The sequence below is a fragment of the Trifolium pratense genome, linkage group LG4 (genome assembly GCF_020283565.1).
Source record: "Trifolium pratense cultivar HEN17-A07 linkage group LG4, ARS_RC_1.1, whole genome shotgun sequence".
Classification (NCBI taxonomy): domain Eukaryota; kingdom Viridiplantae; phylum Streptophyta; class Magnoliopsida; order Fabales; family Fabaceae; genus Trifolium; species Trifolium pratense.
Window position 1 is genome coordinate 19,568,686 of NC_060062.1, and position 13,865 is coordinate 19,582,550.

Below are 13,865 nucleotides of genomic sequence, written 5' to 3' on the forward strand. Positions count from 1 at the left end.
GGTTCACATCTTCTTTTCTATGAGATAAAAGTCCACCTTAAGTTATTGGTTATAGCAGGGATTTGACCTTTTTTTTTTCCGTCAAATGATTTGAAAATATTTTACCAACTCTTGATAAAAAATTTTGTATCTTGATAAGAAATTTTCATTTGATTGAATTTTTTTTTTGTCAAATAATTTAGTGGTTAGAAATTTCGCCTTAAAAGTGAATAAGTGAAGTGTTTAGAGTTCAAACCTCATCTCATGCGTAAATAATGCGATGTCCCTGTCAACTGGAATAAACTCACAGTGACCTTTCATTTTAACTTTATTAATTATTATTTTATCAACATACTCTAAATTTATAAAATTAAAACCAATTATCAATAAATTAAAATCAATTGAATCTATCGAAGTTGTTTGGAGTCCCACATTGTTTAGTTTCCCAGACTGTTGAGTGTACAAATATGTTTGGACTTTGAACACTCTCACCCTTCGAGCTAAGTAAGTAAAGTTTGTGATACATACTTCAGGCTAAATAATTTCATTCTTCTTATTATACAAGATGAGTCAGGATCCGTTGACACCAACTAGTTTGACACCAAATGTTACACCTCTCAATAACGTTTTAACCGATATAAATTTTATAAAATCCACCGTTGGATTGAAAGTTTACATCATATAGATCATTTGTGTAAAATTTCAAATAAATCCAAAATCATTTGATATGTTATTGAGATACATCAAAATTAACGGTTTTTGTATTTTTTTAAATGCCGTTAATCTTTATGTGTCTCAATAGCATATCAAATTATTTTGGATTTGTCTGAAATTTTACACAAATGATCTATATGATGTAAACTTTCAATCCAACGGTGGATTTTATAAAATTTATATCGGTTAAAACGTTATTGAGAGGTGTAACATTTGGTGTCAAACTAGTTGGTGTCAACGGATCCTGACTCATACAAGATCATTCTCTCACAGTCTCACCAGGTTAGATGCGAACTATTTTTGAATAGGCCTACTTCAAAATTGCTCACTATAAAAATTTCAACAAATTATAAATTTATTGAATTATATTCTCTGGATCTTTTTAATTAATGATTGAAATATCTCTCCTTATCAGAATGAGTTACTACTCACCAAATCCTTTCAACATTCAAACCAAATTAGCACGCAATCATTTGAAAAGCCGCTTTCAACTTTTGAGCAAAGCAAATAGAAGGACTGATGAGTTTTCACAAAAGCAAGAGAGTTTTACAAATGAAAGGACTTATAATTTATTTTGTAGACATACAAATGAAAGAACATGATATCTCGTTTTGTTCTGCTGATAGCTGTACTATATATGGTATACATAATTGAGCATTATTCTTTCAAGTAATCCAAAAATAAAAAAGCATCGAGAATATTTCAGCACTATTTTCGGTAACATTCTAGAACAATCTTTAAACTATGAGCTCAAAACTTGACTTCTTTCTGTATTTGACATGTGCTGACTCATAATTTGGCAACTTGATTAACGAAGGTTGGGTCGACACAGACAACCACCTAGAAAAAAGTTATATAATTAGATTGTGTAATGTATTACACAAGTAACACAACAGTTACAAAATCAAAACTGCACTGTATAGTATAGTATTTCTTAAGAAAGTAAATTACCTTCCCAACGCTTTTGCCTGAATGGAGATACTCAACAGCATCTGCAACAGAATGCAGGCCTAGAAATCTCTTTGGATCCACAGCAACCTGTGAGAACAAACGAGAAAAAGCAACGAAACGCAAACTTCAAAACTTAAAAGCAAGGCAATTGCGAAGGATAACGACTAGGAAAGACCAGACTAATATGTCTTGATTCTTTTTAATTGATCCACGGGTATAAAATGCATATAAATTACCTTTAGTTTTCCCTTAGAGTAAACATCAAATAGTCTATCAAGATGTTCTTGCCACAAGTGACTATATTGCACCAGGAAAAAGCCAGCCTGAAAATTTTGGCCAATAATATATGACAATAAGAAAAATAATTTGCAGTAAAAAATGGAAGTTTGTACCGGAGATTAATATCTTGGAATAAAAATATTTAACTCGGGAGTTGGGAAACAAATAACACAAATAGGTGTCTATTTACTGGGTTGATCATACCGCTTGTCCCAAATTAGAAATATTTTGGATAGAAATTTGCAAATTGAAAATAAAATCCAAAATTTCCCCACTTTGTTTATGGTGTTTAATTCGTAATCTTACTTAAATCAATACAAAAATCATTTACAGCTAATATTTATAGTAACTGTTTACTTAAAAATAATTTTCCTAATCCTGTATTAATAATTTTTAAGTCTCTAACATTTAAAAACAATGCAAGTTCTGGGATGAAAAATGTAGTCTCTGAAGATTTATAATCAATCATAAACAACAACAAAATGCAGTGGCTGCCTACAAGTGCATAACTTCATATTTCTACATACCACAGTTTGACTCTTCGCCAAGAGCTTCTCACAAAGTCCAGGATATTTTGACGGTGTCCAACCATCTTCTCCTTGATACTGATATTAACAAAAACAACAAATATGAAATCAATATTGTTCATTGGCAATACATTTCGATTGAGGGGAAAGAAACAGCTTGTATCTAGCAAACTACTAATAGAGGGTAACTGCTTCATACATTTTATAGATGCAGTGAAATTTCACAAGTGCGGATGTGTGTACAAGTGTGGCATGAGAAGAAAAATAAAATTAGTAAAAACCTGAGAAATCATGCCAATGACAATAAGTCGTCCATGGACTGCCAAAGCATCCAAGCACAATTTTAACATGTCACCACCAACAGACTCATAGATGATGTCAATACCTTTTGGGAACTCTTTCTTTAGAACCTGCAAAAGTAACTCACAAACTTAACACGTTGATAGTAAGCAGTTTACATAGGCTACGCCCATTTGGTTTTAAGCTTTTGTCAGCAAATGCAATAGATTGATATTTAAAGTTTTCCTATTTGATGAAGCATATTTGTTTATACTTTATTGAGAGCATATACACAGTCCACAATGCAAATTGTTCAACAGAGATGTTGTATCACTATATTCACTATTGTCTCAACAGTTTTAAAATGGATTTCTACTTTTCTTCACTTCCGGGAATGATAAATATATCTTTTGTGAAAATATATCTAATATAATGTCCAAGAGGTTCACCTTTGGTGGCTATTCTCTATGAAATGATAATAATTGTATTGTATGGTATAAAAAGGGACTGCTAAAGAAGGGAGCAGAGGTTGAGGTCTGTCAATAGTAGCAATATTCTGGGAACTAAGTTTCGAAATTCTTTTAACAAAGCATACAAGATAGCATAAGAAGTTCCCCGAATGAATAAAATTACCATCATTCATTAGAAACTGGGCAGTCACACGTTGGATATTTAAGTTAGCTATATATATATCAAGGACTCAAAAAACATGTGAATATCATAATGTGCTTGAGTTGAATTCAATGAATACGCTCTTATAGGGCCTAGCTATATTTATTTATGTATATCTTATCCAAAAATGTTGCAGATCACACCACTGGTCCACATACTATATACAGTATATCATAGTTATTGTTGTCAGAACCCTAAACAAATCAAAGGATTACCGTTTTTATATCTTCACTACGATAGTCTATGACTCTGTCAACACCCAATTCTTTCAGAAGCTTGGCCTTTTCCCCACCACCACAAGTGGCAACCACGGTATTACCTGCTAATTTTGCAAGCTGCATATAGAATTTCATATTAAAGGCCAGGCAATAGAAAATAACTGCAAAAGAACAACTAGAAATCTTTGTCTTAAATAGTAATTGGTTAACTAAGGTTTCAAGGAATCAAGGGAACACGTGTACGAGTCCGTTTTATGAACTAAAGAACAAATAGTGCTTGAAAAAAAGTGAATAAAAAGTATCAATAATGAATATCATGCAGCAAAATAAGATCGTAAAGTAAATAGAGAAAACAAAAGATGCTGAATTTTGTCTAAATCATGATGACTAGTTTGGCTTTGCCCAAGCTCTCCCTACAAGTACAAAATATCAAGAAGCATCCAATTTGTTCAAAAACAAAATTCCTAGTAACACATACACAATATGAATATGTTTGAAAAAGGTGGAGTTAGATTTGTGAAGGCACCTGAACAGCAAATTGACCGGTTCCTCCTGCCGCAGCAGTAACAAGGACAACTTTTCCAGATTCCATCTGTCCTGCCTTTGCAGTATACAAAAATCGTATCAGGACATGCCAATCAAGTAGAAGACAAACCAACACTAAATATAAGGTTCAAAGATAGTAGTAAATCATGAAAAAGTTTGGATTTCATTGATAGATGAGATGACCACAGTTACAAATATTAGCGAATCAAGATACATCTGAAGCAAGGAGACAATCTTATATTAATCAACCTTGTCGAGAGCAATTGAAGCTGTTAATCCTGATGTAAGCATGGCAACACCTTCTGGATCTGGTCTAGGCACTGGAAGAGCGTATTTTGAAGGAATCTAACCCAATTAACAAGACAACATCATCAATAACTTACACCATAATAAGTATCGCATCAGTTTTATAAAAAGTGGTAAATGAAAACATCGGTGAATCGGTGATTATTTATGTCACTGTATGAAAGAATATTAAAAATATGTTGAACACTGTTCACCATTGTGAATTCAGCATAGCCTCCAAAAGTCATGAAAGCACAAGGCAAGCCAACTTTCAAGTCAGTGACAGAATCCCCAACTGCTGCAATTATTCCCACGGCCTAAAATAAAAAATAAACGACACTCAGTACACATGAGTATAGGCATACTGCATTGAGTGATATGGTAGCTTCATAAAAGAAATCTATGTTTGGAGATACGTTGTACCTCAAATCCTGCATCAAATGGAAGACGAGCTGCAGTCTCCTTGTTATTGCCACCAAAATAGCGTCCTGAACTAAAATTTACCTATAGTTACAACAAGTTCTTGTTAGAATTCTGGATGAAATTACAATTTTTTTATGAAATGAGAATATAGCATGTTAAAGACAGACACGAGTAGAGTGTTTTGAGTATATAGGAAAGTCACAGGTATATCAGAATATTAAGCTTATTATGAATTTAATGCTAAGTCCGTGATGTTTCCTTTGAATTTGAACTTATTGGGTTAATCCTTAATTTACTTTGAACGAGGCCATTTGACAGGAAGCTAAGGCCTGAACATGTCTCTAAGAGATATATTTAAGAAAAAACTAAATGTGCACGCAAGTCCTCTACAAAGAAGTAACAACTTACATCACTAGCATTTACACCAGCATAAATTATCTTCACAAGAACATGATTTGGTTTGATAGGTAATCTCAGTGGTGCTCTCACTATGCCAGTAGCATTCCGAAAGTTGTGACTCAAGGTATGAACAACTCTGCAAACAGTTGGCAGCTATATGAAACTACAAACAACCCATCTTTAAATGAATAAAATCACGAGAACACTTCGTCTAGAACTAATGAAATAGAGAATAAACACCTTCCGGAGGCATACGCGCACGTGTGTGCGTGTGTGTCGTAGAAAGATAGAGTAGAAATACATACACTTTTTCAAAACTCTCAGGTAGTTTAATTGATGGAGATTTGTATTCAGCTCTTCTCCTGAAACGTGTAGAACGTATCGAGTACTTTTCTTCTTCTGATGGGGTGGGCCAGTACTCCAGACCACGACGATTAGTAATCCATAAGCAATGACCAGCTTTGCTCTCATCCGTGATGAGCTCAAAAGCACCTTCAGAGGTTTAAATACTTTCATATCAAAAATTATTTATACATGATGAGAAATATAGACCAATCACTGAATTATTGGCGCGGGGACATTCATTTGTCAAAAAAACTCAGGGACATTCATCTGTCAAAAAAAAAAAAACTCATCGACATTCTCATAATGTGTATCTAATAATACTCGCTTCTTAATAGGTAAGTACCTTATAAAAATAATCGAATAAATTGGTTTTCGTAAAATAAAAAACATTATTAAATATTAAATGAAACTGTTGAAAGTTTGTCCAAATAACTTGCTGCCTTAATATATGAAGTTGTTTCCTATCAAAAAAACAAAAACATATGATATATTTCTAGATATTCTAACACCATATCTCAAGTTAAAACATAAGTTAGATGCTACAAAATTAAAAACACCCACACTCTTTTAGCCAAAGCATACCAAAGGACAAGGAAACATGCAGACTTACCTTTCACCACCATTTCCATAGGTACAAAGCCCCCCATCATACCAATGAATTTGGGATCCACCATTAAGCCCATCTCAGTTTCAACAAACTGCACTAAACATTCGAAAAATTATAGTAAATTGTAAAAAAAGCATAGATTAAAGATATATTTGCTTAACATAAATCGCTTCTATTATTTTCATATATTAAAGATTAATTTTTATAACCCAAAAAAATATTCTTCAATGTTCAAAAACAACTCTTACCTCAGGGCAAAGCACATTGACTCTGATTCCTTTACGTTTGTAAAAACGAAGTGCCCTAGTAAACATAACAACACCACCTGCCGAAGTGAAGTAACAGTTTAGGAATCAATAGTAAGTTCTTCATTGGGTAACCAAAAAATTATATAATACTAGGAGTAAAGTGTACTCCAAGATGCCAAAAAATTTTGTGACTCGCTTTTCTTGTATTTTCGGCATAAGCAAGAAAATATACTACTGGTAGAGAAAAACAAGAAAAGCTACATCTTGAAAGACCCATAAGATATCCTTAACATTTAATTTAATTTGTTGAAATTGAACAGAAAGCTCTCAAGCCAGTAAATGGCAAACCTTTAGAACCACTATAGATAGGGTCGAAATACATTGGATAAAGACCAGAAGCAGAACCCAGATTGATGATCGTGCCAGGCCTTTTCAAAGCTTCCATGGTTTTAGTCTATTGAAATGAAGGCAATCAACGTCAATAATAATAAATGGTTAATGGTTTTAAGCCCCTTTGTTTATTTAAGCAACGAAAGGTGAACTGTGTGATCAATAATGTAAGTATGTGAAAGAAAACCATTATATTTTCCACATTAAAAATGTGAACCAACTTTCTTTAGGAAGAATCCAGTAAAAGGTCTTCTTAAAGGATATGAAAAACCAAATCCAGGTCACATTTCAAACTTACCGCAAGGCGGGTGGTGTCTAAAACTGCAATAAAATTCACATTAAGAGTGTGTCTCCATGAACGAGTGCCATCCGTATCATCCTTATCGAATGGTATAGGGTTACTAATCCCTGCACTAGCAATACAAATGTCTAGTCCTCCAAATGTTGAAACGTGCTTCTCAAATGCAGCCGCTAGATCCCCTGTTGGTGGCTTTGAGTTAATACGTCTGTATAATAAACTAGCAAGTGTATTTGATGATTCATGGCATTTATATTTACTATATATTATATTACTTCATAATAGTTGGAGATTGAAAGGTGTAGAAGGCCAATGCTAAGTGGTGTTATTTTTTCTTTTTTATTGAATAAATTGGAAGCTAGGGGAGGCACCCAAGTCTGTTGATAGAGCGCCAATAACATGCTGGAGCTGCCAGTAGACTAGAGACCCAATCTAGATAAATATAATTCATGTCTAAATCACAAACAATTTCACTCAGTGGTAACTATTTAACTAGTCTCGAGATCTCCCAGAGGAAGGTTGTTCATTATGTAGCAACGACATTTTCAGATTGAAGGCACGCACAGTGTCCGACAACTTTTGGTGTCACCACACATGTAGTTACATTCGATCACTTAAATTTTTCATAAAGTATAGTCTACGTGTCAGTATCAGTGTCATGTGTGTCGAGGTCCTTATCCTAAGTTGTGTTACTTCACTACATGGAACAGAAACAACATTATATTCACAATGCAAGAACAAATGAAGGTTTGGGCATTGATGATAGACATCAAACAATAGAGCCACACTTACTTGAGTTGGTAACATCACATTTCACAAATAAGACAGATGGATGTTCTAACTTAGGATGAAACTTGGTATTAATTTTCTCAACAAGGGTCGCGACTTGTCTTCCCCTTTCTTCAGAAAAATCAACAATTGTGATAAATACACCCTTCTCTGCAAGAGCTAGGACAAGACCTTTACCTGTACAGACAGATTACACACATCAATAGTATAACTAACACTATTATAGACTGTATCAAGCATATATTCACACACAAATGATTAATAATTTCATTTTTTTCTAGTACGCCACTATAGAACTAAAATTTCTTACATATGTACTTCATCCGTCCTAAAATATAAACAAAAATTGGTCAACAAAAGTGAATTTATTTTGTATAAATTTTTAACCAAATACATCAAGTTTCCTTGACTCATTTTTGCTTATATTTTGGAACGGGGGAGTACTAGATAATAAGAATTAAGACTCGACGAACTTGGGATTTTACTTTCTTTATTAATTTTTTTTAAGACACGATCTCTGATCGACCAGAGACCTTGAAGGAGCACACTCCAAGGTTCCAAGCTTTTACCCGTTGGCCAACCCACGGGGGTTGACCAAGTTGGGATTGAATGAGTGAATTGTGTTGCAAATGAACAAAGTCTAAAAAAGTGAATTAATAACCAATTTCAATTTTGAAAGCACTTCCAATAATTGAATACCAAAAATATAGAAGCATGTTGTTTGATACGAAACATGGTAGTAGTAATTGAAAAGTGAAATGGATGATTGGAGTTACCGATTCCAGAAGCACCACCAGTGACAAGTGCTGATAAACCAGCTTTGATCTCCATTATCGTTCTTTTGGTGGTGTTAGATATCAAGTATTTTGTTGAAAACGATGAGATCGATAACAGAGTAAGTGTAGTATGTTGTTATAAAGCGACAATTCAATAATTAAGAATCGGATTTCGGGTGGAAATAATCTTGTTCTATTTATGTTTGATTATTATCTTTTTATAATAAAATAAACTACTTTAATAAGGAAAGCGATAAATGATGATGGATGATGAGTCTCAAAAATTTGTTCTTTGTTTTCGTCGAAATGAAAATAGCGAAAATATTTGTTATCTCGTTCTTCGCGTAATATAATATAATCAACTTGCCGGTGTTTGACTTGCGTTGCGTCATGAATCAATGAATGAAAGGATAAGGACAAATATTATGTAGTACTCTACAATCTGCAGTGATAATGTCATGTTATTACCAAATTTAATTACCATTTACCAATTTGCGATTTGGTGGGATCATACTCCCACACATGCTCTCTCTCATCTTTTGATACCAATCAATGTAAATCATAAACTTGGCCTTTCAATTTGAGATTTCGTGTTTTTTATTTTGTCAAAAACTAGAACATCGCGGGTCTAATTAGCGGTAAGATATGTAATTATAAATTACGATATGATAATTGCAATAATATAATATGAAAATTTTTGAGTAACATTAAACGAAAGTTCAACAATAATTTTGGATAAATATTCATACAAAGAAAATTATGTTATATTACGGAAGACTTCCTTGTAGACCACATTCGAAGTCTTAGTTGTATCTTCACCGTTGTCATCGATGATCAATATTTTTAATCTTTTTCTAGAAGTAACTCTTGAAATTGCAACATACAACTGACCATGTGAAAACACTGGCGACGAAAGATATATCCTAAGATGCTTTAAAGATTGTCTCTGACTCTTATTAATAGTCATCTTAAAAGAAATCATTATAGGAAATTGTCTCCGTTAAAATTTAAAAGGAATTCTCACGTCAGATGGTGTCAGAGAAAATCTAATTATGAAAACCTGATCACCAATATTACTTCCTGAAATAATTTTTCCTTCAAGAGCACGTTTTCCCAATCTCGTAATAATAAGTCTTGTTCCATTGCATAATCCTAATTTTTTATTCAAATTCCTTAATAGCATAACTCGAACTCCAACTTTAAGTCTCAACTTGTGATTTGGAAGTCCCGACGTAGAAATCGTGTTCAAAAATTCGGGAGTATGAACATCATCCACTGTTTGACCGTCTACATTTTGTGTGAGTGGAGTATCATAACTCAAATATGTTTTTTCTTCACCAGGAATTAAATCCAACATATAATCATTTATTGTGTCGACTATTGAATTTTTAGGAGCTAGTATAGCTCTATTTTGGAAATACGTTATATCGTTCATGTTTTGTAAAAGTTGGGGATAAGTGCTTTCAACGATAGAGGCAAGAGGATCATCTGAATTTGGAATCAATAAATCTGATGGAATGTCAAGTTATAAATCATCGTCGTTGTCATCTCCAATTTCTCCATCGCCAACACCCAAAACCCATTCAGAAAACAATCTTCTTTGTTCAACGTCTACACTCGAAGCACCACCGAGAATCCTCATGTTTTTACTCAATGTTAAAACTTCACAAAAATTCCAAAGAACCGAAAAATTAATAGTAGCATGAACAACTTTTGGCCTTGTACCTTTGGGTATTACTGGTAGAATTTGTCTAAAATCTCCGCCAAAAACAACAACTTTTCCACCGAAGGGAATGTGTTTATTTTTTTCATCAATAGAATTGAGAATATCTTTTAAAGTTCGATCAACAGCTTCGAAACATTGTTTGTGCATCATTGGTGCTTCATGATTGTGTCATATACTTTACGTTGCTCTGAAGTCATAGTTGACATCAATCTAACATGTTCCTAAGCTAATGATTGTCTGTTATAATTCAATTTGTCGTGTATTAAACTATTTTGTATATCATGAACTAATGATGTGGCTGCTCTAGGCATTGGAGGATAATCTTTTAAACTATTCCCACAACTACGTAACATCATCTCAATATCTGCTAGTGCATATTGTATCAATTGATCACCTCAGTTAATATTAAATCTGCAATGTTAAAATCAAAATAATGAATGTGATTAGTGACATGACTATGGTTGTGTTTGGTTGTATTGCAAAAAAAAAAAATTGATTTAACATAATTGAGTTTGATAACAACTTTCCAAATCACACGTTATAATAACTTTTCCAAATCTCACATGATAATTATTCTCTAAATTTATGATCCGGTAGAAAAAAAATCTTTGATCAGGAAAGACATAAAAATATTTCGTGATGAATAATATATTCAACGATAATTTTGATATGATATACTTTTAAAACTGACGGTGCTTATCAATTCTTGCACATAATTTTAATCACAATTGATATACTCGCCACAGTGGTTGGAAATATTGCCTTGCACTGAAGGGTTATAGGTTCGAATCCTTGTCAAGACAAAATTGTATTATTTTTTAATAAAAATTGCAAGATAAAATGGAGGGAAAACATGGAAAACAAATTAGGGTTTAGAGTTTGCTTGTGTATACAAGCTTATAATATAAAAGATAAACTGCGGATTTTTTTAAGCTCATAAGCTATTTGTGTTTGAAAAATAAGTTATAAGTTAGTAAAATAAGTTATAAGCTCTTTTTTAAAAATCGTTACCAAACAAAACTTTCAGCTTATAAGCTAGTAAGCTAGCTTATTTATCTTCCTAAAGAGAATTTTAGGCTCTGTTTGGTAAAAATAAGCTATAAGCTAGCTGATAGCTGATGGCTGGTAGCTTATAGCTGAAAAGCTAGTAGAATAAGTGTTTGACAAATTTAGCTGTTGTAAATACAAAATGACATAAAAATACATGGTTAGTAGGTAGGTTTTTTTTTTTTTGTAAGTGTTAGTGGGTAGTTATTATAATTTTAAAAAATAAATAAATTAAATTAATGAAGGTAAATATGGAATAAAATGAAAAAACTATAAGCTATAAGCTCATACGCTACTTGAAGGGTCTGTTTGGTAAAAATAAGCTATGAGCTAGCTGATAGCTGAAAAGCCGGCTTATTGAAATTAAAGTGTTTGGTAAAATTAGCTTTTAAAGTGGTTATTAAATATAAAATTACATAATTGATAGTGGGTAATTTATTTTTTAGAGTGGGTAGTTATTAAATTAAAGGGTAAAAATGGAATAAATTGTAAAAAGCTATAAGCTATAAGCTCAAATGCTACTTGAAATAGCATCTGAAAAAAAGTTGTAAGCTAGTACAAAAAGCTTGTTACCAAACACCTCTAATTTTTTGAAACAAGCTTATAAGCTCATATAATAAGCTATAGGCTAGCTTATTTGTGTTACCAAACACACCCGAAATAGCATCTCAAAAAATACATATTATTTAATTATTTTTTCTTTTTACCTTTTTCTAAATATGTGTGTGACTGAATAAAAAATACAACTAAGCTTTCTCCTAAGAATTTTGATTGCCATGATTTATCCATTATTACCCTCAAATCTTCTAATTAAAAGCCTAATTTTGTGTCCTTTTTTATTTTATTTTTTTTCATTTTAAATTCAATCAAAAGCCTAATGAAAAATCTAATACATCTTTCAAGTCTAATAATTAAATAATTGTATGCCAATACACTTTAATTTTGTATTTCCGGTTTCACATATCTGATAATAGACTTATCGGAATAAATATCTTCCTCACATCTATACAAAGTCTCTTTCCTTTACTCTTTTTCTTCCCATCAAAATTTTTCATTTACGTTTTCTATTCTCTTTCTTATAACATTTGGTATTCTATTCATTTACTTTTCTTCCATGAGAACCCTAATATAGACTCTTTTTTATGAGATCATGGATGATCCCTATTAAATTACTTGTTGCAAAAGGTGACTTGTAAATTTAAATAAGAATAATTGTTAAAGAAGTCATTTACAAAAATAAACAAAATTGTTAAAAAAATTCTTCCATCTTTCTCGTCACATCGATAGAATGTGGTTGAGAGTAAAAGTATATTGACATCGACATTGAATATTTATTCATGTAGGTGTCTTTTATTTGAATCTTTTCACTTACCCACTTTCCAATTTCCCTGTTTCTTCTTCCTCTTTCACCAAATGGGTCATCTCAATCACCTTCCATTTCTCCTATAATAGTAAAAAAAAAAAAAAAAATCTCCTCCTCCTTCTTCTTGGGTTCATGGAGTTTTGTGTTGAAGTAAGATGTTTTCTATGTTGATACATCTTCATACCATAAAAGTAAGTGTTATTGTTGTTCAATAAAACACAAATTATCATCATAATCACCTTGCTGCACTTGTCTTGTTCTCACTTATGATCACAAATCCTTTATGCAAACCAACATGTTTAGTTAATTCTTTCTCCGATTTTATATATAAGAAACATTTCACTTTTTACATTTATTGTAAAATGTATGTATTTAAATTACATTTTTGTTTAGATACATCAATTCTACAATAAATCTAAAAAATGAAATGTTTCTTATATATATGACAAGAGGAAATATAAAATAGGAATTATGTAACATTTAGTTAATATAAGATTGTTATGTTACACATATTACAAATAGAGCTTATATCATAGTATAAATAAATTAAGGTCCTTTTTGGATTGACTTATTTTTGAGTTTATGCGAAATATATTATGCAAATAAATAAATTTTTATATATTATTATTTGCTTTTTAAGGTAGTTTATGATAAAAACAACTTATAAATATACAATTTTTGTGAGTGACACTTATGAATCAACACAAAAGTTTATTTATCAGCATAAACTATTTTCATAAACTAAAAAATAAGCGAAATTGAAACGACCCTAATTCTACAATGAATTTTAAAAGTAAACTTATTATTATATTATTGGAGTGAGTATAGTTCGAACATCGAATTTCACATTTCTCCACGTTTAAATGTGTGAGTCGCCACTATATTACCTAAAAAAAATATAATAGACGATACGAATTGACACGAAAACTAATACAAATGAAAAATTATCAAAATAATTAAAAATACTTTGTATGAAAAGTTGTTCCAAAAAATATAAAGGAGTG

The 13,865-nt window shown here is 31.8% G+C and overlaps 1 protein-coding gene across 1 annotated transcript; it reads right to left on the reverse strand.

Moving 5' to 3' along the window:
- Positions 1-1,234: 1,234 nt before the first annotated feature.
- LOC123924295 (prostaglandin reductase-3) lies at positions 1,235-9,294 on the reverse strand. Its single transcript, XM_045977136.1, has 18 exons — positions 8,726-9,294; positions 7,953-8,126; positions 7,161-7,342; positions 6,821-6,926; positions 6,473-6,549; positions 6,228-6,315; positions 5,578-5,764; positions 5,282-5,408; positions 4,874-4,954; positions 4,666-4,767; positions 4,415-4,510; positions 4,146-4,220; positions 3,617-3,736; positions 2,732-2,860; positions 2,451-2,528; positions 1,881-1,967; positions 1,645-1,731; positions 1,235-1,533 (listed from the first exon to the last, which is right to left on the reverse strand). The coding sequence occupies exons 1-18, from the start codon at positions 8,778-8,780 to the stop codon at positions 1,483-1,485; spliced, it is 1,902 nt and encodes a 633-aa protein (XP_045833092.1). The 5' UTR covers positions 8,781-9,294; the 3' UTR covers positions 1,235-1,482.
- Between the last annotated feature and the right edge of the window lie 4,571 nt (positions 9,295-13,865).